The 26,132-nt window shown below is 35.7% G+C and overlaps 2 protein-coding genes across 2 annotated transcripts; both read left to right on the forward strand.

Annotated features, from left to right (window-relative positions):
- Positions 1-1,954: 1,954 nt before the first annotated feature.
- Positions 1,955-9,108, forward strand: LOC110690996 (nuclear cap-binding protein subunit 1-like). Its single transcript, XM_021867925.1, has 2 exons — positions 1,955-2,790; positions 6,947-9,108. The coding sequence occupies exons 1-2, from the start codon at positions 2,146-2,148 to the stop codon at positions 8,888-8,890; spliced, it is 2,589 nt and encodes an 862-aa protein (XP_021723617.1). The 5' UTR covers positions 1,955-2,145; the 3' UTR covers positions 8,891-9,108.
- Positions 9,109-10,431: 1,323 nt separating this feature from the next.
- On the forward strand, positions 10,432-22,624 carry LOC110690997 (protein tesmin/TSO1-like CXC 5). Its single transcript, XM_021867926.1, has 8 exons — positions 10,432-12,561; positions 13,523-13,630; positions 16,466-16,643; positions 17,482-17,838; positions 18,056-18,156; positions 18,276-18,370; positions 20,256-20,666; positions 21,963-22,624. Exons 1-8 carry the CDS (start codon positions 12,302-12,304, stop codon positions 22,223-22,225), a joined length of 1,773 nt encoding a protein of 590 aa, XP_021723618.1. The 5' UTR covers positions 10,432-12,301; the 3' UTR covers positions 22,226-22,624.
- Positions 22,625-26,132: the final 3,508 nt, after the last annotated feature.

Consider the following 26,132-nt stretch of genomic DNA (forward strand, 5'->3'; position numbering starts at 1 on the left):
GGGGAAAGGGAAGTGGTCCATGTGCAGGAGAGAGAAAGTGAGGGAGGGAATCTTTTAGAGTGGGGATTAGGAGTAGTAATGTTGTGAGTTATAAAATAAGTAAGGGTGAAATGGTAAATTTATAAGAAAAAACCTACCATAAAAGGAAAGAAAGTAAGTTGTTGCGAGTAATGTGAACCTTCCAAAAAAGGAATTTGTTGCGAGTAATAAGAAGCGGAGGTAGTATATGTGTTTTTTCTATTTTTTATTATTATATAAATTAAATATATTAAATATTTACTGTTGTTGTTATGTTGATTTATGTGTATTTAAAAAAAATGTTGATTGATATGTATTTTTCTTTCTTTATAATACAGTTGTGTTATACATAATAAGTATTAATTAAATAATTGATCATCACGTAATATTCTTGTTTAGAAAATTTATGTTTAAGGACATTTTGAGTGGTCGATTTTTGTTTATAATATATTTTTAAATAAAAAGTTGTGAAAAAATGACTTTTTAAGTTATACTATTTCTTGAGGGGGTACAAAGCTAAATCTCACGTGCGAGTCACGTGAGTTTAAAAAGAAAAACCACGAGTTCTTTTTAGGAATTATGAAAGGGTAAAAAATGAAAGGGGTAGTTCTAAAAGGAGGGAAATTTGCAGAAAAAAGGGGAAAAAATATTTGAGGTCTTAAAAATTGATTCACTAGAAAAATAAGGTAATTTTGTAAAAAAAACGGGTGTTTTTAAACGTCGCCCTCATTGTACATACTAATGTCCGCATTTTAATTTTAAATCTTAAATGTACCATTTTGGCCCTCTCTCCTTCTCACTCTCATCCAGCCATCACCTCTAATTCTCCATTAAAGATGGCTTATGAGCTTTTTGAAGGATTTATGTATTCGTCATGTGCAATTACTAGATATATAAATGGATCAAATTATGGAGATAATTAAGTTCGTACATTGGGTCGTCATCATATCATAACTAGAGATACTAACGATCTTTAGGCTAGTAAAATAGGCCAAAGCCCAATTGGACGGATCCTATAAGGTCACACAAAGGGCCTATATCGAGCATTAGTGGATGAGGCCCATGAATCCATGATGGGCTTCATCACTCTAGGTGGCCAGCCATATGGAGGAATAAAAAGAGTTTTGGGCTTCGTTACCTAATCTAATACCTAATCTAATTATAATAGGATTATAAATAGACTAGGTGCTTAGGGTTTGACAATAACAATTCAATGATCAGTAAGATCAAAACCTAATTAGCAAACATGAAACCTAACCCCCTCAAACTCCTCTCTCTCACGACTCTCTCCGCCTCCTCCTCCTTGGCGCCTACTAAAGGTGGTGATTGCAGTTTTCCCCTTCACTCGACCAATCTAGTATTGGTGGACGGCTCGTTCGAATCTCGTGGACTAAGTAGAGGAGCAACACTTGGGGCTCTATTTTCTCCCTGATTTGCCGATTAAATAGCTACGTGGAATTCACGCTTCAAAGGTATAATTACGTGTCTTGTGTGTTATGCATGCGATCTTGGTTTAGGTGCTGATGAATATGATTCATGTTTTCCGCACAAAGTACCTAATAAAGTCTTACTCTTTTATCCATTGATACACACAATCATTATAATATAATAATAAATTATACATTTGCATCAAAAAAGTAATTCAATATACATAATTCCCAAAGTACCACAACAATCAATATGACAAAATTAACATGTAACTCACCCATGAAATCAGACCCACCCACCACGAAGACCTATCCCCACAAAACTCACGCCACCCCCCCCCCCAAACTAGATCTGAAACCCCTAAAACCACCCCCATGAAACAGAAGAACCCAAAACCCAAATCCACAAAATTTGTTGCATATAATAGGTAGCTTTCTAAAATGACAAACGTTAAGAATAACCGTTAAAGGCGGAAGTATTTTTTTGTAAAAAACGGTTTACAGGATTTCCAAAAAAAATGTGTCTTTAAAAGAAAAACCCAAACCCAAACCCAAACCCTTTGGCTCTTCTTTCTTCTGCTTTCTCTTCCAACCAAAACCGCCGCAGCAACCACCGTCACTCTCTACTTCCCAACACCACCATCTTCTTCTTCCTCTCTCTACTTTCTCTCTCCTCACTCTCCTTTCTCTCTCCTCAACAATGAGTAGCTGGAAAACCTTAATCCTCCGAATCGGCGAAAAATGCCCAGAATACGGCGGAACCCTAGATTTCAAAGAACACATCGATTCTTGTTACGGCATTCTCTGGCGTGAATTAGACCAACAAGAAGACCAACAAATTCTGTATTACCTTCTTCAATGCGCCGAACAATTACCCCACAAATCCCCCTTTTACGCTACTTTAATCGGGTTGTTAAACCTAGAGAAGGAAGAACTCGGCAAATTGGTTGTTGATACTACACGTTCCAACTTACAAGAAGCAATTCAATCTGAGAATTGTGATAGGATTCGTGTTTTGCTGCGATTTATCACTGTTTTGATGTGTAGTAAGGTTCTTCAGCCGGGTGCTTTGGTGGTTGTGTTTGAGACGCTGCTTTCATCGGCCGCTACGATTGTCGATGAGGAGAAAGGAAACCCGGCTTGGCAAGCGCGTGCCGATTTCTATATTAGCTGTATATTGTCTTGTCTTCCGTGGGGAGGGGCTGAGTTGATGGAGCAAGTTCCGGAGGAGATTGATCGTGTTTTGGTTGGGATTCAAGCTTATTTGAGTATTAGGAGACATGTTACGGATGCCGGGTTTTCGATTTTTGTGGATAATAGCAAAGATCAGAGAGCAAATGATAAGGTATACTTTAATTGTGTTTTGTTTTATTGGTTTCATTTGTCATGTTTTATAGCATTCATTCAATTTAATTGCGCAAGATTAGTATGTTATGAAGAATTGTGGTGTTTTAGTGGATATGTTACTGATTAGTTTTAGGTATTTCCATAGTTTTATTTGTTTGGAAGGTATGGATGAAGGGTATTGCAAAGAGGGTGATAGGAAGTCAAGGAGAGTAATGGACAATGAGGGTACTTATTATAAGCTGTGAGCTAACCTTTAGAGGCGACGTGAAATTCCAATCTTCGAGTAGGCCTAAAAAAGTGCATAATCAGTTAATCACCATCACCATCACCTATGGACTTATGGTTCAGTGGAATAGCATGAGTAGTTTGCAGGGTAAAATCTCTATGCTGGTCCTTTGACATGAGTTTAGGATGATTTGTTTCGGTTATTAAACATTCTGCTCCAACTACAAGTTTGGATATATTTCCTGATGGATGTGGATCATGGATGCCAATTATCATATACATTGTACTTAGTTGATAGCTGATTTTGGCCATTGACCCTTGTTATCCAAGTCTCTGTGTCGGGAGGGCTTTATATCCACATTGCCACCAATAACCTTCTTCGAATAGACAATAGATCTTTTGCTGGTCACTGAAGATCATAGGTTACATCTTTTTAACCTTTTTTTCCAAAGTATTTTTTTTTTTTTTATAAATTTTATTTATAAAAATGTATAAACCTTGACTTTCAACTTTTCAAGCTACTAAGCTGTGAGGCTTTCATCATATTGTTTGACTTTTATTGGAAATTAAGACCAAAAGATGGTTTTGATTCAATCCTGTAGTGCTATCAAAATGAAAAAAAATAAAAATAATAATAATAATAAAAAAATTCAATCCTGTAGTTACTGCAGCTGTGGAAATCTAATACTGTAGGTCTGTAGCAGTTCTAACATAGAAGCCTCATTGTGCCTGTTTAGAATCACCAGAGTTTAAATAATTACCATACCAGATGGTGCATTTTTTTTTTTTTTTTTGGTAATTATGAACCTCTGTTTCCAACTGCATATCACTTTATACTGCTATCACTTCCCCTGCTATGCTCTAAAACCTGATCAGCCGCCTATTTCCTGGAAGGTTTTCATCACTCAGATGACTATTGTAGTTACTCTTTTTTATCAGTCTTTTCATCTTTGGAATCAAAGCCCTCAGTTTCTTTCAAATTCTCAACCGCCCTTCTTTGTCAGTGGTTCTGCCTCACTGCTTCTAACAATTTTTAAATGATAAACCACAATTGTTACAAAAAGTTCAGGACTTGGGAGTTGGGAGCTGCTAGTACTACATATTCACTGTCCAATATCAACCTCTCTATTTCTCATTCATTGCATTTGCCTTGAAAGTCTGATAATATCAGTTCTAACTCGGGCCCTAAGAGATCCATCCTTTCCCTACTCATCCTCCTCCACTTGAAAAACCTCCCCTGACCCCACTCTTCTTCTTTCTGAAGTCTAAACGTAGTTGCATGATTTTTCTTATCTCCTATGAATCGTTAACCAAAAGAAGTAAATTTATACGTGAATTTGTTAAATTTTTGCCTATTTTAGCAATAAGCTTCTGTTGATCATATTTTAGAACAATTAAAAGTGTAGCTTAAGCACCTTTGACAAAAATTAAGAAAATTCTTCTCTTCTGTCAAATGGAGAAGAATTGGATGTTGATATAGCTCTTTGTACCGTCCAAACCAGGTTTGTTTTGGTACATACAATTAAGGACACTAAACATCTACCTCTCCGTTTTTGTAAGTGACACACTAGCTTCCGTGCAGAATTTGATGAGAAATGTATAGAATGTATAGGTAGGGTGATTTGTTGAAGAATTAAATATTAGATTGTGAGATGAGAGAAATATGAGTAGTAAAGAAGGTAGAAATGAGGACCATGAGGAGAGAGAAGTAATTTAAAATGTAGTAGTGGAGACCACAGGTCCACAGGAGAGAGAAATATCATTTAAAATGGCATTCTGTTTCCATAAAGGAGAAGTATGTCACTTTAAAAAGGAGGTTTAAGGGAAGTGTGTCACTCAACTTGTCTTCCAATTGTCTTGGTTCTACAATCTTAATTTCACCTACCATTTTTTGTGATCACCTCTGCCATGAAGGCTAGCATAACCCTTCTCAAGGGAATTCAGCTTGAAACTTTAAGATTCCTTTGTGTAGTTAGTTATCATGGAAGAAAATGAAGGGAATTTAACGTTCAAAATTTCATTCTATCCCAATTCCTGCTTCCACCAAATTTGGTGGGTAAAAAGTGAGGTTTTTATGCAGTCTTTTTCTTTTTGTTTCTACAATTGTTGAAAACCAGACACTATAAAGCTACTCCTTCCGTCCCACAATACTTTGGACGTTAGAGGGAGCACGTAGTTTAATAAAAATCTAAGTGGGTCTTTTTAATATATTTCTTTATTGTAGAAAGATGCTCTTTTGGATTTTTTTTATTGCTAAAAAACTAAGTGGGGTAAGCAGTGGGCCCATAGAGAGTAAAGAAAATAATTTTATGATAGTGGTCCCTTTCCAAAATTGGAAATGTATCAAGTATTGTGGGACGGCCAAAAAAGGGAAGTGTGTCAAGTATTGTGGGACGGAGCAGTTATTTCTTTTCCTTTAATCAAGCATTGTGGGACGGCCATAAAAGGGAAGTGTGTCAAGTATTGTGGGACGGAGGGAGTATTTCTTTTTCTTTTATTACTTTAATTTCTTTTCCATTTATACCAAATAAAATTCAAAGAATAAGTCGTTTGTCTGCCTACTCACAGCTCTATTATAGAATATGCGTACGACATGGGCTTTGATTTGTCCACTGGGTATAATGAATATGGTGCTGTACACAACCTAATTTATGAGGAATAAGAGATCATGCACTTAAATGTTGTAATCTCTTATTATCTTTTTAGCCCCTAGAATCAGCTACGAGTGACAGTTGATCATGAAAATCCTTTTAAGAAATTTTTTAGTCTATTAAGCTGAAAGTCATACCTAGGAAGTTTGAAAGAGAATATAATGCAGTTAGCAATCCATTCCTCTTGTATATATTTGCCCCTTCCTCTCTGAAATAAGTATATGAGGCAGTAAAACTTTGTGATACAATCCATTCCCCTTGTGTATATCAGGCTTTTCCCTCCTCTTTGAAATAAGTATATGAGGCAATAAAACTTAATGATACGTTTCATAGACTATGTATATCCTTTTAGCTAATCTTTTCCCTCCTCTTTGAAATAAGTATATGAGGCAATAAAACTTAATGATACGTTTTCATAGACTATGCATATCCTTTTAGCTAATCTATTATTGTCAGGATGTTATTGAGATGAACTTGGCTTGGATTATGGCATTCCAAACTAGATCAATTTCATGAATAAATTTTGAGCTTGAGGGCTTAATTTCTGTAATTTTTCTCTTTATGATAGTTACCCAATGCCTCTTTGTGGTGATGTATCTTTATCTGTGTTCCCTCCTTGTGTATAAGAGGGAGACATTTTATGGCTTTTCTGGATATATTTTCTTAGTAAAAAGTAAGAATAATAAATATAGTAAAATGTCTTGCTGGATTATCATAAAAGTATCTTTCTTTCTCCCTCTTGTATGTATCATTGTCAATTTAATTTTCCTAAAAAATAGTGTCATGCTAGTTAGTTACCCTATGAATTGAGGGCATATCAGAAATAGGCTCTTTGCAGCTATTTACACTTGATTGTTGATTCCATTTACACTTGATTGTTGATTCCATTCCCTTTATATATTGCCTTGGGATGGGGGCATTTGGCCTTATTAGAGCTTGAGTGGTATTTGGATGATTGGTAAAGTTTTTGTGGCATAGACTGTATACTGACTGACTGTGTTTAAAACATAAAAGGACCAGATTACAATTAAATGGAGTATTGAAAATTTTGCATAAAAAATATTGTTCAAGCTATCGACTGACATAAACGTATTTACTAATTCTAACAAAAAGGTGGCATGATGTTTCTGTTGTATAGAAAAGACCAACTCATCCAGCTTTATCGTTTACTTTGCTATTAAAATGAGAATTCTGCGAATCACACTTACGAAAAAGGAAAACTATAAAATGTTAATTTTGCTGTTCCTCATATTTATTTGCTTGAATATTTTTTTCCAGGATTTTTTGGAAGATTTATGGAGTCGAATCCAAGATGCATCCAACAATGGGTGGAAACTTGAAAGTATTCCACGGCCCTACCTCTCTTTTGAAGCGCAGCTTGTAGCTGGAAAGTCTCATGATTTCGGTCCCATTAATTGCCCTGAGCAGCCAAGATTGCCGGCTGCTGCTTCCAGTGTCAGCTATGGTAGACAGAAGCATGATGCTGATCTAAAATACCCGCAAAGAATTCGCAAGCTGAATATATTCCCTCAAAATAAACTGGAGGATTTGGCACCTATAGATCAGTTCATTATGGAAGAGTATCTGTTAGACATTTTACTGTTCTTGAATGGTTGTCGGAAGGAATGTGCTGCTTATATGGCTGGCCTTCCTGTACCCTTTCGTTATGAGTACCTCATGGCAGAGACTGTCTTCTCACAGCTCCTTTTACTTCCTCAACCACGATTTAAACCAATATATTATGCTCTGGTTATCATGGATCTTTGTAAGGCTCTGCCTGGAGCATTCCCTGCAGTTGTAGCTGGTGCAGTACGTGCTCTTTTTGATAAGATTGCTGAACTGGATATGGAATGCCGAACACGACTCATTCTTTGGTTTTCACATCATCTATCTAATTTTCAATTCATTTGGCCTTGGGAAGAATGGGCCTATGTCTTGGAGCTTCCAAAGTGGGCTCCCCAACGTGTATTCGTTCAGGAGGTTCTGGAAAGAGAAGTTCGATTGTCTTACTTGGAGAAAATAAAGCAAAGTATTGAAAATGCCCCTGGCCTAGAAGAGTTGCTTCCTCCAAAGGGTGGTCCAAACTTCAGATTCAATGCTGAAAATGGCAGAAACAAACCTGAGTGGCTTGCATTATCTGAAGACCTCAATGGCATGGTTAGAGGTAGGCAAACTGCAAGGGAAATCATATCATGGATAGATGAAAATGTGGTTCCTGTACATGGATTGGAAGTCACTCTTCAAGTAGTAATTCAAACTTTATTGAATATTGGATCAAAGAGTTTTACTCACTTAATGACTGTCTTGGAGCGTTATGGCCAAGTCATTGCTAAGGTATGCCCAGATGAGGACAGGCAAGTAATGCTAATTAGTGAAGTGAGTACCTTCTGGAAGAATAGCACTCAGATGAATGCCATAGCCATCGATCGTATGATGGGTTATCGTCTGATTTCCAATTTAGCTATTGTGAGATGGGTCTTCTCTCCTGAGAATGTGGATCAGTTCCATACATCAGATCGGCACTGGGAGATTCTCAGAAATGCTGTAAGTAAAACCTACAATCGTATTTGTGACCTAAGAAAACAGATCTTCTCACTGAAGAAGCGTCTTCAATCAGCAGAAGAAGCTACTGCAAATGCTAAAGCAGAAGTAGAGGCAGCTGAGTCAAAACTCACACTTATGAATGGGGAACCTGTTGTTGGTGACAATCCTATCAAGTTGAAACGCCTAATAAATTCTTCTGAGAAGGCAAAAGAAGAAGAGGTGTCTTTACGTGAATCCTTGGAAGCAAAAGAAGCTCTGCTCTTTCGTGCCCTTGGTGAAAATGAGGCCTTGTTCCTCTCCTTGTATAAGAACTTCTCTGTTGTCTTGCTTGATCGCCTTCCTGAGGACTCTCCAATCGGAGCATCTCGCCTGCTCTCTAGTCAGACTGACTTGATGACTCTGGATTCTGATGAGCCTGCAGGAATGGATGTAGACCAAGAGAAAGGATTAAACAGTGTGTCTAATGGGGATAAAGGAAGTGCTGCTTACAATCTAAGTGAAACAGACCAATGGGGTTTATCAACACTGGGATATGTCAAGGCAATCACCAGACAATATGCTTCTGAGATCTGGCCACACGTTGAGAAGATAGACGAAGAGATTCTGAGAGGAAATGTGCACCCTCTTTTCAGGAAAGCAGTTTATTGTGGTCTAGGCCGAATAACTGATGAACAATGATTGTGGTATTTACGTATCAGGAAAACAGTTTATTAGGGTCTAGATAGGTTAACTGATGAGCATTGTTCACAATTCGCAAGTTATGTATGGAAAGCATTTTAGTTGTAAATTAGGAATATTTAAAGTTTTTACCTCATAATTGTTGTCTTGATTTTGTTCCAGAATTATGTGATTGTATCTTGTTTGATCTTACTGTAGTTTTAAAATTTATTCTTGCTATTACATGCTTTTTTTCTTTTTTCCTTTTTAAAAAAAAAAAAAAAGTATACTTGGAATTAATTTTAGAATATTAAATTAGGCCATAACCTTTTTGTGGGGTACTAAAAGACAACAAAGTGAATTTTCTGCTTTAGTGAACTTGAAACGTGAAATTCACCGAAGTTTTAGCATCAATCTACATCTGTCCTATCACTAGGACAAACGTTGTTGCTCAATAAAAAGGACAAACTTCGAAGTATGTCACTATGTGGTTGTTGCTTCTTTAGTTGACCCATATAATGATGCTAAGATGATTTGATTTCTTTTGCTTAAGATTTTTCTACGGCAAAATATATTGCATATAGGCTGCCAATGAGCAGATACGTTTGTGAATAACTCGCGAAAAAGCTCGGCCGAAACTTGTTTATTAAGTATTGAACGAGCCTGAACAAAAATATGAGACTTGTTAAGTAAACAAGCCCAACTCGAACACCTTCGTGCTCGGCTTGTTAATGTTCACAAACACTCGTTCATAGCTCGTTAAAAACTCGTACATATGATCGTTCATATACTCATTTATAACTTGTTCAAGCTCGAAACAATTAATTTTATTGTTTTAATTATTCTTAAAATAGTACAATTTTAATATGGAACCAAATCAATTATAATCAATTATCGTATATAAACAAATTAGCCATGTTAATAATACGGAGTACCATATAAAATTAAAATATATGGAGTATTATTGTTAAGAAAATGAATAGTATATTTGCTCAAATTTCTCATTTATATATCAAATATTTATTACTGCCTATCTTGTTGTTACGATGAATATCATCAAACGACTTTTCTGATTGGAGTATACTTATAATTTTTCAAAGTTGATTAATATTAGCTTAATTGAGCTCGTTCACGTTTGAGCTCGTTCACATTAGAGTTTGTTCAAGATCAAGTTCGAATCACAAACGAACGAGCTCAAGCCGAGCTCGAACAAGGCAAAACCTTAATGAACAAAGCTCGAACACAAAATTATGAAGCTCGTTCAAGCTCGAGCATGTTCGAACACTTGAAATCTTTATCAAGCTTAGCTCGAACAAGTAAAAACTCGGCTCGGATCGTTTGCAGTCCTAATTGTATACAAGTCAATCAAGCTTGGTAAGAAAATACTACCATTCATGGTAGCATAAAAAATTAATCCAAAATATTTCCATATTTTATACATGCACTTGAATGTATCTAAACCCAAAACTACATGCACCACAATTGTCTTTACACATTATTTTTTAAAAAAAAAACCCTAGGTGCAGCTATAAGAATTTTAACGCCAATTTAACTTTTTTTTTTTTTTTTTTTTTTTGGGAACGAAGTAGCAAAGGGATAATTAGGAAAAGAAGTTAAGCATTAGAAGTTTTTGAATAATGGGGATCTGTTGAAACTCATTGTAGCCCACTATACATGTTTTCCGATACTAATGATATCATATCTCTAAAAAAATCATTTGGATTCATTAAATGTTACACATGTAATGTGTGGTGATTCGAAAACATGGATTATAGCCTTCACTTTTGGAGAATGTTCAACTTTTTGGACTCAAAAAAAGAAAGAGGAAAGATACTTCTTATAAATAACACAAGAAGACCCTGGGGTGCCATTTGGATGATTAAAGTCATCCACTTTGACTCTTAACTATTAAAATAACTAGTATAGTGATTGCATATGGTTCAAAACAACATAATATGACCTAGTAAAAAAAATTGACCCTAGGGGCCTCTTCTACTATCACTTGGAATTTTTGACCTTAGGTCTCGAAATCTTCAAAATGGTTATATTTAAGTGTTCTAGGGAGGTCTATTTGGTGTTTGGAACCATCTATTTCATGTCTTAGCTCACCCCTCGTAATCTTGTCTTAAGATGCCTTGGCCATGTCTTGCCTAGCTTTGGCTTGGCCTGCCTTCTTGATCATTATTCTTCTCATTAACAATGTCACTAAGGCAAGCCAAGACGTTACCCTCTAAAATATTTTTTTTTTTATTTTTTTATTGATGAAGTGTCAAGTTGTATATTCTATATAATGGATAATCTTGTATAACATGTCATTAAATGCATATAAGAAATTATTTTGATACATAGATAATCTTTTCATGAAAAGACACTTTAAACTCCTGTATTTTAGATAAAAGAATAAATATCCTCACACAAATGGAAACCCTTATTGTAACTTTACCTCAGTTTCACTATTACGTGTCGTTCAAGTTATCTTTGGATCATATCACCAAATGGTTCTCTATAACATATCTAAAGTATAAATTATTTCCTGTTAAAAACCAAATTAAGCTACACAAACTACATTGACTAAATCCACTAAATAATGTTACACCGTTGAAAGACATTCAAAAGTTGTTTACAAACAATCCAAGACAAGAAACTATGTTCAACAATCCAGGTCATAAATTATGGGTCTTGTGGAGTGTAGATAGTCTTTTAATAAGAAATATTTTCCTAATTCAGTTGACGGTTAAATCTTAACAAACAAGTTTGAATATTTTATGACCTAATAATGAGTAAGTAATGAGATAGAATGCTTGAATAGCATATGATTTCTTACCATATTCACATACCAATAATATTTCCCTTAAAAAAAAAACAAATAAGAAAAAAAAAAGATAAGAGAGTATCTAATTATACAAGCCGTAGGATGAATCAAACAAAATCCAACCATCTGATTAACTTGGAAAATCAAATCTGAACCGTCCAAAAATTACAAAAAATTCAATTTCAAAACCTCTGAAACTGAGAGGGAGAAAGCAAAGCCCCTCTCTCATTCTCCTCCTTCTTCTTCAAATCCCCTTTTCTTCTCACTTCTTTCACTTTCTCTCTCCTCAAATTCCCTCCTTTTTTCTTCTCTCCTCAGCTTAAAGATCGCAACTTTATCCAATTTCATCACTCGAACATTCTTGGGTAAATTCTCGATTTTTGTCCAGCTTTGAAAGGATTGTAAATTTGTGTGATTTTGTTCGAGTATATTTGGTGATTTTCTGGGGTTTTTCTCGGAATTTCGATCAAAAAGGTTCTGAATTTGGTGTTTTTTGAAGGGTAGGTTACTGAAATCAAGCTCGGATTTTGATTTCGTTGTGTAATTTTAAGGTTTAGTGTTTTTTGAATTTTTTTTTGTTTTCCCTAAAATTGGAGAACGAAATTGATTGATTGGGGTTAATGGAGGAGGGAGATAAAGGCGGGAATTCGCCTCCGAAACCGAGTATGGCGACTGATATACCGGCGAAGAAGCTCGCTAGGCAGCTTGATTTCACCTCCATTAGTGGCGCGTCTCAGCCACCTACCACCTCAGTAGTTCAGCCCCCTTCTATGCCATCAGCGCAGCCTCCATTGCCTCAGCCGCCTTCGCAGCAGCCGATGATTGCGCCTTCGCAGCAGCCACCTCCTCAAACGCCTCCTCTCCCTTCAATGCGAGTGGTGTAAGAGTTCTAAATTTCCAAATTTTTTCCCTCCTTTTTTAAAGTTTTAATTTAAGTGTTTTTTTGGGATTCATTTGACTTTCTGTTTTGAATTAGGGATCACAATCTTTCATATTTTGGTATATAATCATATTATCTTGTGTGTATTGTAGTTGCATTGTTTGATTAGGCTTTGGTTGTTGATGTTTTGAATTTGGGTTTTTGAATTTGATCAAATGAATTTTGAAATTGGGAATTTTTATCAGTCTATATTACTTCTGAATGTCACATTGCAATGAATTTATTGTTCCTTTGCGATTTTTTAAGTTAAACTGGACCGCTATGTTTTGAAGTTCATATATGTAGAGGGTTAATTGAAGAAAAAAATATTATAAATTCATGGTTTATTATTTATTAGTCTAATCAATGGACTCTATATATGCTTTAAGTAGTATATTAAATACAAGATTGCTCATTTATATAGGATCAATTCAATCCCCTCTTATTTTTTTGAATCCTTGTTGCAATTTCATTTTTTCTTTTCCGGCTTGTTTTTGGATCATTTATTACTAGATTTTCCTTTTCATGATCGCGGTGTTACCTAATATCATCAATGGGATTGGATACCTAAACTGATCCGTAGTCGCGTGATTTCAGAAATGAACATTGTTCTTGGTTAGTGTAAGGGGTCATTGCTTTACATAGACATGGCCTACCCTACCTGTTGCCGGAATTAGGTTACCTGGGATGACATGTGCAGAGCCTCCACCTTTACATTGCTTAAGTCATTTTGATGTTAAAGTTACTAATTTACTATAACATGATTTTGAGTTAAGAGTAAAGAGTTAATTTGAAATGAATTTATGTTGTGTATATATATTGCATACATGCATGTTTGAATGCTTATATTCTTAACAGTTTATAACACACCACTTAAAAAGTTATACTATATTGCTGATTGTTGTAATATTTTTTTCTCCAGAAAGCCAGAATCCCCTAAGGCACGATCACGGCCTACTGTTGAAACCAAAGATGGTACTCCAAAGAGGCAGAAGCAGTGTAATTGTAAACATTCACGATGCTTGAAGTTGTAAGTTCATCATTTCCTCTTTTGGGTTGCATGGCAAGTTCCTGTAACTTTTGGCACTTTTTCACCATGATATTTCAATGTGTGCACTTGCTTTATTACTAAGGTGTCTTGTACCCTAAATGCATCGTCTAGGTGAAAAATGTGTAATAAAATTGTATCTTCAACTTTAGTGTAGCTTAACAATCACTTATCTAAGATTGGTTCACACATTATGAACCTTTGGGGTTTATATAATATTAATTGGAATACGGAGAGTTGTGTTATTTTGAATGTTCTTTGCTGAAAATACAGCATTTCTCTGTGAAATCTGTACAAGTCTTTCATTTATACAGCATTTCTCTGTGAAATCTGTACAAGTCTTTCATTTATACAGCATTTCTCTGTGAAATCTGTACAAGTCTTTCATACGATCTATTCCTTGCACATTGCACGTGCTGTCTTGTATAGCAGTAAAGAAGCTAGTTCCTTCACAACTCCCTCTTATTTATTTATTTATTTATTTTGGCTTGATCATAGTTTATCTCCACTTAAGGCTTGATTAATTTGCATAATCTATGATGATAAACTTCTCGCATGAGGTACTTGTATTTACATAGAAAATAAAAAAATCAAGGCCGTTCCTTAATCATAGCAAACCCTACTTTGTTTTTTTCAAGCATACACTTTGCAGAATAATTTCATTGTGGCAGTTATCTTATATTTCTAAAAGGCTTCTAGGTTAAGCAAGGTAAGAGAGGTTTATCACGTGCTACCATCCACATTTCCAATTGGTCTATGTCATTACCAACTACTTCATTGCATAAGGGCTTATATTCTCTACAGTTTCAACCTGGAAATGGACAGTGAAAAGAATCTTATTTGCAAATAGTGGTAAATACCCCCTCCGTCCCTATTTTTATGCCCTGTTTTCCTTGTTGGAATGTTCTTAAATATATGTCCACTCCATTTATTGTCATATGGTCCCACCACTTCACTCTCTCATTAACTACATATTATCCCACCACCCCAATTATAGATAGATAAATGAATCATATAATTGTGAAAGAAGAGAATGAGCAATGAAACAGAAGTTGCGATACAGTTCGCACTGACCAAAATATTCCAAATTTCTCATCCTTTGAAAGACATTATAGCTGTTTTGAGTTTAGATTTTGAGCCTGTGCTTGTTAAACTTCGCAGACAATTGATATATATTAGATCAGAGGTGACTAAGAATAACCTGTTTGATGATTGATCCCAAAAGTTATATTACACCTCCACTGGCTCCACGACTCTACCAGACCTTATCTTCCCTAGGGCAAGTCATGGGAGCTTCTTGTAAAGGCATTACGGTAACATTATAATTCTTATAACCCTATCCAAAAAATGACTGACTTGTATGAATTTATGCACTCCATCTAGAATTAGTTAACTCACTATCCCGACCCCTTTAGGGATAGATAAGACACAAACTAAAGAATTCAATTATTAAAACTATTATTTTAGAAAGGTGACTCCTTTTTCTCAACTCCTAAACTTTTCCAATACTATATGTGACTTTTAATTCTAGATGGAAGGAGTATTTAATTAGTTACTTGACTGCTTTTCTTGAGGAAGTTTAATCAAGTCTTTCTCAGTTTACTTAGCACAACTTATACCCTTCTCTTTTCTTTTTATTTTTCCCTTTATTTGGTGGATGGGAGTGGGATGGGAAGGTTACAGGGATGATTTGGGTGATATAAGTGTTGGAATATCTATGGAGGTTCTATGCTGTGCCTGTCATTGGTTACAGAAGTAAGGTTGATCACCTGCCTCAGCTGCATCACCAAAGTTTAATATCTGTTAGACTGTATTTCTGACAGAGCCTGTTGGGACTTACAAATAACATAGAACAAGGTCAAGAGGCCTCAGCTTGTTATGCTGACTTTTATTCACCAAACAGTATGCCGTTATGGCATATATAATTGACAGGTCAACAGTTGAATGGGCATGAATGCTTGTGCTAGATTATGATCTACACTGAAGATATTATTTATGTATTTATTATACTCCAATCTTTATCATAAAATGTGTCAATCTTCAGGAAAGATAAAAATAAGAGAGATACCATTTATTGTTTTAATCTTTTGCTAATTTCCTAACATAAGTGTTTCCTTTTTTCCTAATGAAGAAACTTTAACACCTTTGCAAAAAACTCTTAAAAGGTTTGGGCAACTTTACGTTGTGGAGGAAGTTGATCTAGAGTAATAAATAAGCGACCAGTTATTGTTTTAATCTTTTGCTAATCTCCTTACATAAATGTTTCCTTTTTGTCCTTTATGACTTGAAAACATCTCTTAAAAGAAGTTGGGCAGCTTTATGCCGTGGGGAAGTAAATCTAATTACCTAAAACAATAAATGAGTGGATTTCGACATACGAGCAGTTGCTACATACTCCTTCCGTTTTTTTGTCTTTCTATCTTTTACATTTATCCACTTTTAGACAATATGAACACCACTTTTAATCTCACATTAGTTACATACACTTGAAAATATCAAGTTTAACCATCTCTGTACAAACCTCTATTTTGGTGAAAATGCTAATGAGTAAATTAGAAGAAGAAAAAAAAAACTTGGAGGGAGTATATGCTAGGTTGTGTATATACTATAGACCGAATTTACTGCTCCATTTGTACTGCACAAGCTGTTTTCTGTATATCTCGACTTTTCCCTAAATATTACCAATTTTACTGAATTTAAAGCTCATAGTCAAATTTTTGTAAGCCTTTTGTTCTTGTGAGATTATCGTGCTAGATTTGTGGTTTTTAAGCTCGTGTCCGTGAAAATGCAATTCTGGGACTTACATGTGTTGTGCAGGTATTGTGAGTGCTTTGCTTCTGGAGTTTACTGTGATGGGTGTAACTGTAATAATTGCTGTAACAATGTCGAGAATGAGACTGCTCGAAGAGATGCTGTTGAAGCTACTTTAGAACGTAACCCAAATGCATTTCGACCAAAAATTGCAAGCAGTCCACATGGCATTAGAGACCGCAGGGTATGTTTCTTTTTTGTATTGATATTCAGTTATTCACCTCTCTCCTAGATAATTGAATATTGGAAGTTATGGAATCTTCCGTCATTTCATCTCAGTACCAGTGTATACTTTGTCTGAAAATCTGAATTCTAAGAAATAAGAATACTGATGTCTTCACAGGCTCTGTAAAATTTTTAGCAATATGCCTTGGTATTGGGTGCATCAACTCTTAACTGGTAAATGATACTATGATGCATATTAAGAAGACTTAAGCTCTTGTAGCATCCATAAAATTCCATTTACTATTGTGACATAATCTATAACCTTAGAAAATCTGTTCCAACTTAACCGGAAAAATGTTCAATAATGTGCTTTGCAATATAAGCTAGAAACACAAATTAATATGTTCAGACATTTAATTACTTTGTTACATATCTGAAATACTCAATAATGACTGTTTTACCACAATGGAATTGGATGTACATTTGTTATTTTCTTTCAAGGTTAAGTCGCCTTTGCAGTTATCTTTATACTTGCCTATGAAATTTTAATATGTCCACTAATCAACTATCAACCAAATAATGCTACGAATACGAATGAATCTTTCGGTCTGGAGGTACTTCATTTACTAGTCGTTATATCTGTTAATCAAATGATGAAAGTGGTTGTAATCATGATCCATTGCTTGATGGTTTCAATTCATTTTCTGCAAAGCTAAATACTTTATATCTATTGAAGTTTGAAATTACAGCTATTGTAAGTGATTATTCATAGACAAAATAATATTTTGGCATTACGTTCGCTACTAGGTTTTTTTTAGTATGCATATGCTTACTTCATATGGCTATCGTTTATACAGGAAGATGCTGGAGATGTTGTGGTGGCAAAGCACAACAAGGGATGCCATTGCAAAAAGTCAGGGTGTCTGAAGAAATACTGCGAATGCTTTCAAGCTAACATTCTATGCTCTGAAAACTGCAAATGTATTGATTGCAAAAATTTTGAAGGAAGTGAAGAGCGGCAGGCTCTTTTCCATGGAGAACATGCAAATAACTTAAGTTACATGCAGCAGGCAGCCAATGCTGCTATTACCGGAGCTATTGGATCATCTGGTTTTACTTCTACCCCAAATTCCAGGAAACGAAAGGGCCAGGACCTCTTATTTGGGCCAGCATCTAAGGATCCGTCTCTTTCAAGAGTCGGGCAATTTCAGCAGGTAATTCGGTAATCACTCATCAGTCACAAAGTCGCAATATACAAATTTCAAATTGCTAATTCATGTATATGCATCTGTTTTGTTACCAGAAAGCTCATTTACTTGCATAATTGCGTGATCTTCTAATTATGGATACTTTCATTCAACATGATCTAAACTTTCCGGTGCACTTCCCGGGTTGTATTTATATTCACAATTGACATAACTTCTTAATCAGGCAAACCATGTCAAAACATCAGGACCGTCTGCAGTATCTCTAAGCCCTGCTTCTCGAGCTGCTAATTCTGTTTCACTAGGTGCTTCAAAGTTTACATACAGGTAACTCTTGTTACTGTTGAAACTCAGAAATAATGCATCAAGAATATCTTCTTTGAGGCATGAGTATGTATATTTTAACTTAAATAGGTTTCAAACTAATTTTTGAATCTCGATAATAGGTCTCTCTTAGCCGACATTATCCAACCACATGATGTGAAGGAGCTTTGCTCAGTTTTGGTAGTTATATCTCAAGAGGTTGCCAAGACAATTGCAGGTAAACATTTGATTCAACTATGAGGAACTGTTATCTAATATGGACATATTTCTTGGCATCCATGCCTGGATAGAAAGTTGCACATCTCTGGGGACCTTTCAAGAAAATTCTTTATGCCTTTATCAATCAAAGCCTTAATCCCATAAGTGGGTATTGATAAACTTAAATTCTGCAAAAGATTCTTAATCACCTTATGGTGTCAAAACTTACGGGTAGCACATCTCTGGGGATCTTTCAAGAAAATGGATTTTGGTTTGATAGATATCAGTGTGTCCAACTCATCATGTTGAGTTTTCTCCGTAAATATTGATTTGCTTGATTGTTTAGCTGTTTGTTTGCACATTTATGTGCTGTATCATCAACCTTGGTATGCATTTGCAATTTTTAGTGGCATGTTTCTAGAATTAGAGGTAGCTAGTTCACACATGCCACATTTTTCCAGTAGATGCTACCAACATCAACATATTCCAGTAGATGCCACCAATGTAGAAAAGATAAGTTGCTGGTGGTTGGAACTTGGAAAAGTCCTCAATCCTTTTAATAATTAGTCATACTTCCTCCGTTCTCTTTTAGTTGCAACATTTTGACTTTCACGCTTGCCAATTCTTAATTTAACTCATTATATCTCTAATGTAGATAGGTAAAAAATAAAAATATTTGATTCTGTGAAAATATAAATCGAGATGAATCTAACAAGATCTTACATGACTAAATTTTGCCCACCATTTAAATCAATAAAGGTGGTCAAATGAAACAACATGAATAGTGCAAATTTCTAAATGTTGTAGCTAAAACCAAACGGATGAAGTAGTTAGGTACTATGTCACACAACTTATACAAGTAAAGAGTCTACTGTCATACATTGCCATTCTCTTAGCACCACAAGCTTCATCTATGTAATGGCTAAGAATTAAGATATGCAAGGTGGGGTGGGGTTATATAATAAAGGTGAATTTTGGTATTGCTCTCATTGTTATCTATGAAAGTGCAACTCGTAAGTCTATAACATCTCTGTCATTTTCACATACAGGCTTTTAGAATTGGTGCAATTTGACATCTGAGTACATGAATCAATATTTTTTTTTTTTTTTAATTAATCTTTATATCTGGAAGTGATGTTCTTTCTTAAACAATTTGTGCCATTGATCTTTCAAGAATTCCTCTTATGAGGTTAACTTTATCATAAACAAATGTTTGTTATATGTATCATTGTTTGTTATAAATAGTCCTCAGCGTTTAATGACTCTAATAATGTTTGATGGCATTAGATTGTGCTTAGATGGTATCACAACAAATTCTAATTTGGTACCTTGGGCCATGGTAATACCATCTAAGCACAATATAATACCAACGAACATTCTTAGTGTCATTGATAGAGAATTTCTTGGTGACTGAGGTGATATAGCTAGAACATCTCACTAAAGGAGGTGTGCTTCTTGCTACCTGTCAAGTTTTCTTCCAGCCATTAGCTTTTATAGAGGAGATTAGTCTTACTTATGCTGGAAACCTGGACATGTGCCTTTTAATTTATTCTACTTAAAGTACTAATATATTTCATAGTTATGTTGTGTAAAGAAGTTTTTTTTTTTTTTGTTTTTTTTTTTAAAAGAAGTTATACTCAAGCAAAATTGATGTTGATTTTCTTACGGCTATTGCTGCCACTGTGACTTACTCATTACCACCTTAATTTGCCTTTATAATGATTTTTTTCTCTTTTGTGGATGAAGTATAAATAAATTGTTTTAACGATTTTGGTGCAAAAATACTTTTGAACATAATGCTGAAGACATAGACTACAACAGTTAAAATTTGAATTTTTCCTCTGTTGAGATATAATGTCTTTGTGCCTTCAATCTGAGTGATGATTATATGTTTCCTCTTACAGAATCTAATAAAGCTAACGAAAAGCGGGCAGATGATGGAGGAGAAAATCAACAGGCATCAACTCAGGACAGATTTCAGAGTCAAGAGGAATCAGATGTGAAAACCGTACCTGATGGTTCTGTCAGTGGTAATCAAACTGATCGAATAGTCCCTGATGATTCTAATTTAGATGGGAATGATCAACCGAAATCCAGGCCAATGTCTCCTTTGACACTAGCTTTGAGGTGTGATGAGCAAGATACAATGTTCATGGCTGCGGGTTCTCCGAGTAGGTTAGGCAACCATGTCCATGCGTCATCTTCACAATGTCCAGAGCAGAGCACTTCAGAGGTTTATGCCGAGCAAGAGAGAATCGTCATGATGAAGTTTAGAGATTGCCTCAACAGGCTAATAACATTTGGAGAACTAAGAGGTGAGTGTGTTATTTCTATCAAAATTAGCAGTTTAAAACTTGCAATAGCAGTATCATTATTTCTTTGAGGGTTTCATAAATTTGATCTCAGGGTTCAATATCCAATTGCATTTGATAAATTTAAACCTATGAATATTAATTGTAAACAATTTTGCATGAAGTTTCATATCATTTCGATCAGGTTTAGTGGTCTAAAATTCGTAGTAACCCTGTGAGAATATCATCATTCCTTTAAGCATTTTTTGTGTATTGAGCAAATGTGAGCTTAGGGTTCATTTTTAAAGTTAACCTTGCTAGACCTTAAATCCTAAGCCTTGTGAACAATACTAGTATTCTGATTTGCATATAATATATGTGTAATGTACTGGTTTTATTAGTGAAATGATCATCTTATTGGGTCAGACTCCCCCCCCCCCCACCCCCCCTTTTTTTTTTCGTCACCATTCACTCTACTTTTCTTTTGATCCATTTAGGCAGTCAATCAAAATAAAATATTCTTTACCATCCTGGTATGGGGAATGATATTCTGAGGGTTCTTTTTTTTGTGAGAACCGTTGTTTGTTCGGAAATCTTATGAAACAAATGCTTGATATCATGTAGTAAGTCTTCCTCTCATAGATTGAAGTAGAAGCCAAGTTTCAAAATTCTCTGTTATGTATACAACTAGACTAATTAACTAGATTGCTATACAAGAATGAAACCATATACGAAGTATTACAATAGTGTAAAAAGAAATAATGGAGAAATACCATGATTATAATAATACAAATAGGGTCTTCTTAAACCTATATTTTTGCCAACACCCTATATATTCATATGGTGTTGCTTTAACCAGAGTTTTTCAATTTGTGACAAAGATCGTCTTTTCTGTAGGTCTTGTTATACTCAGTTATAAGAACTAGGAAGGTGAAGGTGTAAGTTTAATACTTTAATGAGAGAAAAGGGGAAGGGGTGGGGGGGGGGGGTGGTGTCATTGGAGGTTGTGGTGGAGGACAAAACTAAGAAGGAAAGAAAAGCTACTCGTAGTAAATAACACACGCCTGTTTCTTGAGGCTCCTACGTAAAAATAGGTCTAGGTGATGCTGCTTACATCTTTTATATTGATGTGTTTCCCTCTTTTTTTAATTGGCAAAGCTTAATTTTAAAATCAATCTAGCTATTTGGCCAAAACAATTAGATTCATAGAGTATGCTCCTTTCCTTTGCAGTCTTTATGAATAAGTGCTAGTTTAAGAAGGTATCTTTTAATACAAATATCATTTATTTGTTTCTGACAATTTTGTGTTTCTCTGTACAGAGACAAAACTTTCTTCCTTAGCTAGATCTAATTATACAAGCTTTCAAGAAACCGGCAATGGCACTGCCAAATTGAGAACTGATGGTCAGAATCAGCAAGAGCATAACGACAATGGTACAGCTAAACCTGTCATTACAGCACCCACCAAGACTCCTGCAATGATTGCAGCTACCATTACTGGTGTTCCGTTCAACAATCATACCGACCAAAATCCTCCTCCGACTGAAAATGGTGATGTAAAGCCAAGCATCAAAAAGGACTAGAATTATATACATAAACGATTCGGAGATTGCACTGACAAGCCAAGCTGCTGTGCTGATACAAGATGGTGATGATGTTAGTAGTCATTTCACTGTCAGAATCTCCCTAATTTAAACAACTGACTAATGTCATTGTAGTTCAAGATTAATATGTCCAAAGGATGTAAAATTGATAATTTGTATACATGCACTAGTATCTTGTATTGGTAGATGCTAGTGTTTTTTTTCCGGTCATTTAGTTTAGCCTAAGATGGAGCAGTTTTTTTTTTTTTCCTTTGTGCTCTTTATAAGAATTTGCTGTTATTTATAACAAGCAGCCAATCATTATACTATAGCATTGTACATGGGATATCTGCTTACCTTCCTTTCACTATAAAGGTGAAATAGTAGTTGATTTTTCCATTACAGTTTCAATAAGCTTATGCAGTGAAAGTTTTATCATGAGCGCGGTCTTTATCCACTGTGTGTGTATGTTGTACTCCGGATTACTCGTTTTGTTCCCCCTTCCCAGATAGGTTGAGAAAACACACACTGGAGGAGCAAAGAAACCCAAAACTGAAGGCAAGGTTTGTTATACCACTCATGATTGCCTTAGTTACGAGTGTGAAGTCAGTTTCGATTTAAAACTGTATTGTTTGGTAATGTTACCAACATTGACTGTAGAGCTGTCAAAAGTTGACCCGACCCGAAATACCGACTCAAACCCGATTATTAACCGACCCATCTGAACCCGAAAAAATGTTGACCCAAACCCGACCTGACCCGACCTGAAATCAACCCTAGACCCGAGTTGACTCGAGTATGTGAGACCCGAACATGAACTGACCTGGAAATGACCCGTCCCGAATGTAACCCGTAAATTATTGACTTGAACCAAACCCGACTTGAACCAAAATTGACCCAAACCCGTTTTAACCCGTCAAAACCCGAATTTAACTCGACTTGTTACCAATCTGACTTGAATTCAACCCAACCTGTTCCTAACCCGACCCGAAATTAACCCAACCTGTTACAAACCCGACTTGTTATTGACCTGACCCAAATTCAACCCGACTTGTTATTGACCCGACTCAAATTTTACCAGACCTATTACCAACTCGACCCAAAAATTCAACCCGATCTGTTACTAAACCGACTCGAAATCAACACGACTTGTTATTGACCCGACCTAAATTCAACCCAAATTGTTCCTGACCCGATTTCAAATCACCTTAAATGCAATTTAGACCACCTTATTATTGTTGATCAAAGCATTTTGTCTAGGGAGACCAAGTCGGTCCAAACCAGCCAAAGAAAGGAGCATCATCCTCAAATAAAAGAGTTAAATATAGTATATATTTGTTGTATGGTCAAAGGAGATAATTGTCTTCCTAAATGATAAACTATAGTTCCCTAGTATATTGCCATATATATTATAGTCAAAGGAAATAATTAGCTTGATAAAAATGATAATTATCAATTTATAGTTAATTGAACCCGAATATGACCTGACTTGGAAATGACCCGAGCTGATTGTAACCTGCAAATTATTGACTTGAACATAACCCGACATGACTCCGAGAATGACCCGACTTGAAAATGACCCAACCTAATTATAACCCGCAAATTACTGATTATAACCCGACTTGAACCCGAGAATGACCCAACCTGATTATAACCCACAAATTATTGACTTGAACCAAACCCGACTCGAACCCGAGAATGACCCTACCTGATTCTAACTCGCAAATTATTGTCTTGAACAGAACCCGACCTGACTCGAACCTTAGAATTACCCTAACCCGTGAAAACCCAAATTAAACCGGACCTATTGTTCACCCGACCCGAATGTAACCCGACCTGTTATTAATACGACCTTAACCCGATAAGAAGTATGACCTGACGTGACCCGACTCAAGCATGACCCAACCCAAACCCGAGCCGCATAAGTTATGGAATAATCCGAATTGACTCAAACCGAGTTGACCAAACCCACTGTTACCGACCAAAACCCAACCCGTTTACCCGAATTATTTACTTTTTGACACCAGGTCTCAAATCCTCCAAAAATTTTCAAAAAGCGTGGATATTAGCCTTCAATTTTGAAATTTTTGACTTTTTTTCGCCTGAAAATAAAAATTGCCGAAATGTTTACCATGGTCCCTTATACCGTCCGGGAGTCCCATTGGGTGGGTGGAACCACCCAATTTGCTTTTAAACGACCAATTTACTGGTTTACAACTTGCACCGATTTCATTAACTCAAGTCCACCACAAACATTTATGACAACAAATAATGATCATATATAGTTCCAAAAAAATTATATGACCTCAAGATATATCCCCTAAAATTTCAAAAATTTTCGACACTAGGCCCCGAAACATCCAAAGTTTCTCAAAAAGCGTAGATATTAATCTTCAATTCTAGAATTTTTTTACTTTTTTTCGCCTAAAAATAAAAATTGCCGAAATGTTTACCATGGCCCCTAATATTCTCTGGGGGTCCAATTGAGTTTTTTGAACCATCAAATTTGCCTTTAAACAGCCAATTTAATTACCGGTTTGCAAGTTGCACGGATTTCATTAACTCAAGCCTACTACGAACATTTACGACAACATATAATGATCATATATGGTTACAAACGACATTATATGACCCCGAGATGTATCCCCCAAAATATTAAAACTTTTCTACACCGTTCCCCGAAACCTCCAAAATTTATCAAAAAGCATGGATAGCCTTCAATTTTGGAATTTTTTGAATGAATTTCGCCCGGAGATAAAAATTGCCGAAATGTTTACCATGGTCCCTAATACCCTCCGGGAATCTAATTGGCTGGGTAGAACTATCCAATTTGCCTTTAAGCGACCAATTTACCGGTTTACAACTTGCACCGATTTCAATAATTCAAGCCTACCACGGACATTTAAGACAACAAATAATGATCATATATGGTTCCAAACGGCATTATATGACCCCGAAATATATCCCATAGAATTTCAAGACTTTTCGACACCGGTCTCCGAAACCTTCAAAATTTCTCAAAAAGCGTGGATATTAGCCTTCAATTTTGGAATTTTTTGACTTTTTTTCGCCCAGAAATAAAAATTGCCGAAATGTTTACCATGGTCCTTAATACCCTCCGGGAGCAATTGGCTGGGTAGAACCTTCCAACTTGCCTTTAAACGACCAATTTACCGGTTTACAACTTGCACCGTTTTCATTAATTCAAGCCTACCACGAACATTTAAGACCACAAATAATGATCACATATGGTTCCAAATGGCATTATATGACCCCGAGATGTATCCCGTAGAATTTCAAGACTTTTCGACACCGGTTCCCGAAACCTCCAAAATTTCTATAAAAGCGTGGATAATTAGCCTTCAATTTTGGGATTTTTTAACTTTTTTTCACCCGGAAATAAAAATTGCCGAAATGTTTACCATGGTCCCAAATACCCTCCGCGAGTCCAATTGGATGGGTAGAACCATCCAATTTGCCTTTAAACGACCAATTTATCGGTTTAAAACTTGCACCGATTTCATTAATTCAAGCCTACTATAGACATTTAAGGCAACAAATAATGATCATATATGGTTCCAAACGACATTAAATGATCCCAAGATGTATCCCATATAATTTCAAGACTTTTCGACACCGGTCCCTAAACCCTTCAAAATTTCTCAAAAAGCGTGGATATTAGCCTTCAATTTTGGAATTTTTTGACTTTTTTTCGCCCGGAAATAATAATTGGCGAAATTTTTACCATGGTCCCTAATACCCTCCGGGAGTCCAATTGGTTGGGTAGTACCATCCAATTTGCCTTTAAACAACCAATTTACCGGTTTACAACTTGCACCGATTTCATTAATTAAAACATACCACAGACATTTAAGACAACAAATAATGATCATATATGGTTCCAAAC

The sequence above is a fragment of the Chenopodium quinoa genome, unplaced genomic scaffold (assembly GCF_001683475.1).
Source record: "Chenopodium quinoa cultivar QQ74 unplaced genomic scaffold, ASM168347v1, whole genome shotgun sequence".
Taxonomy (NCBI): Eukaryota; Viridiplantae; Streptophyta; class Magnoliopsida; order Caryophyllales; family Amaranthaceae; genus Chenopodium; species Chenopodium quinoa.

What these genes read in the sequence shown, in the direction of transcription:
- LOC110690996 (XM_021867925.1), top strand. Translation starts at nt 2,146, where the DNA reads ATGAGTAGCTGGAAAACCTTAATCCTCCGAATCGGCGAAAAATGCCCA. An exon ending in ATCAGAGAGCAAATGATAAG is followed by an intron (nt 2,791 to 6,946) that starts GTATACTTTAAT and finishes ATTTTTTTCCAG; the next exon opens with GATTTTTTGGAAGATTTATG.
- LOC110690997 (XM_021867926.1), top strand. Translation starts at nt 12,302, where the DNA reads ATGGAGGAGGGAGATAAAGGCGGGAATTCGCCTCCGAAACCGAGTATG. An exon ending in GAGTCGGGCAATTTCAGCAG is followed by an intron (nt 17,839 to 18,055) that starts GTAATTCGGTAA and finishes CTTCTTAATCAG; the next exon opens with GCAAACCATGTCAAAACATC. An exon ending in GCTTCAAAGTTTACATACAG is followed by an intron (nt 18,157 to 18,275) that starts GTAACTCTTGTT and finishes TCTCGATAATAG; the next exon opens with GTCTCTCTTAGCCGACATTA.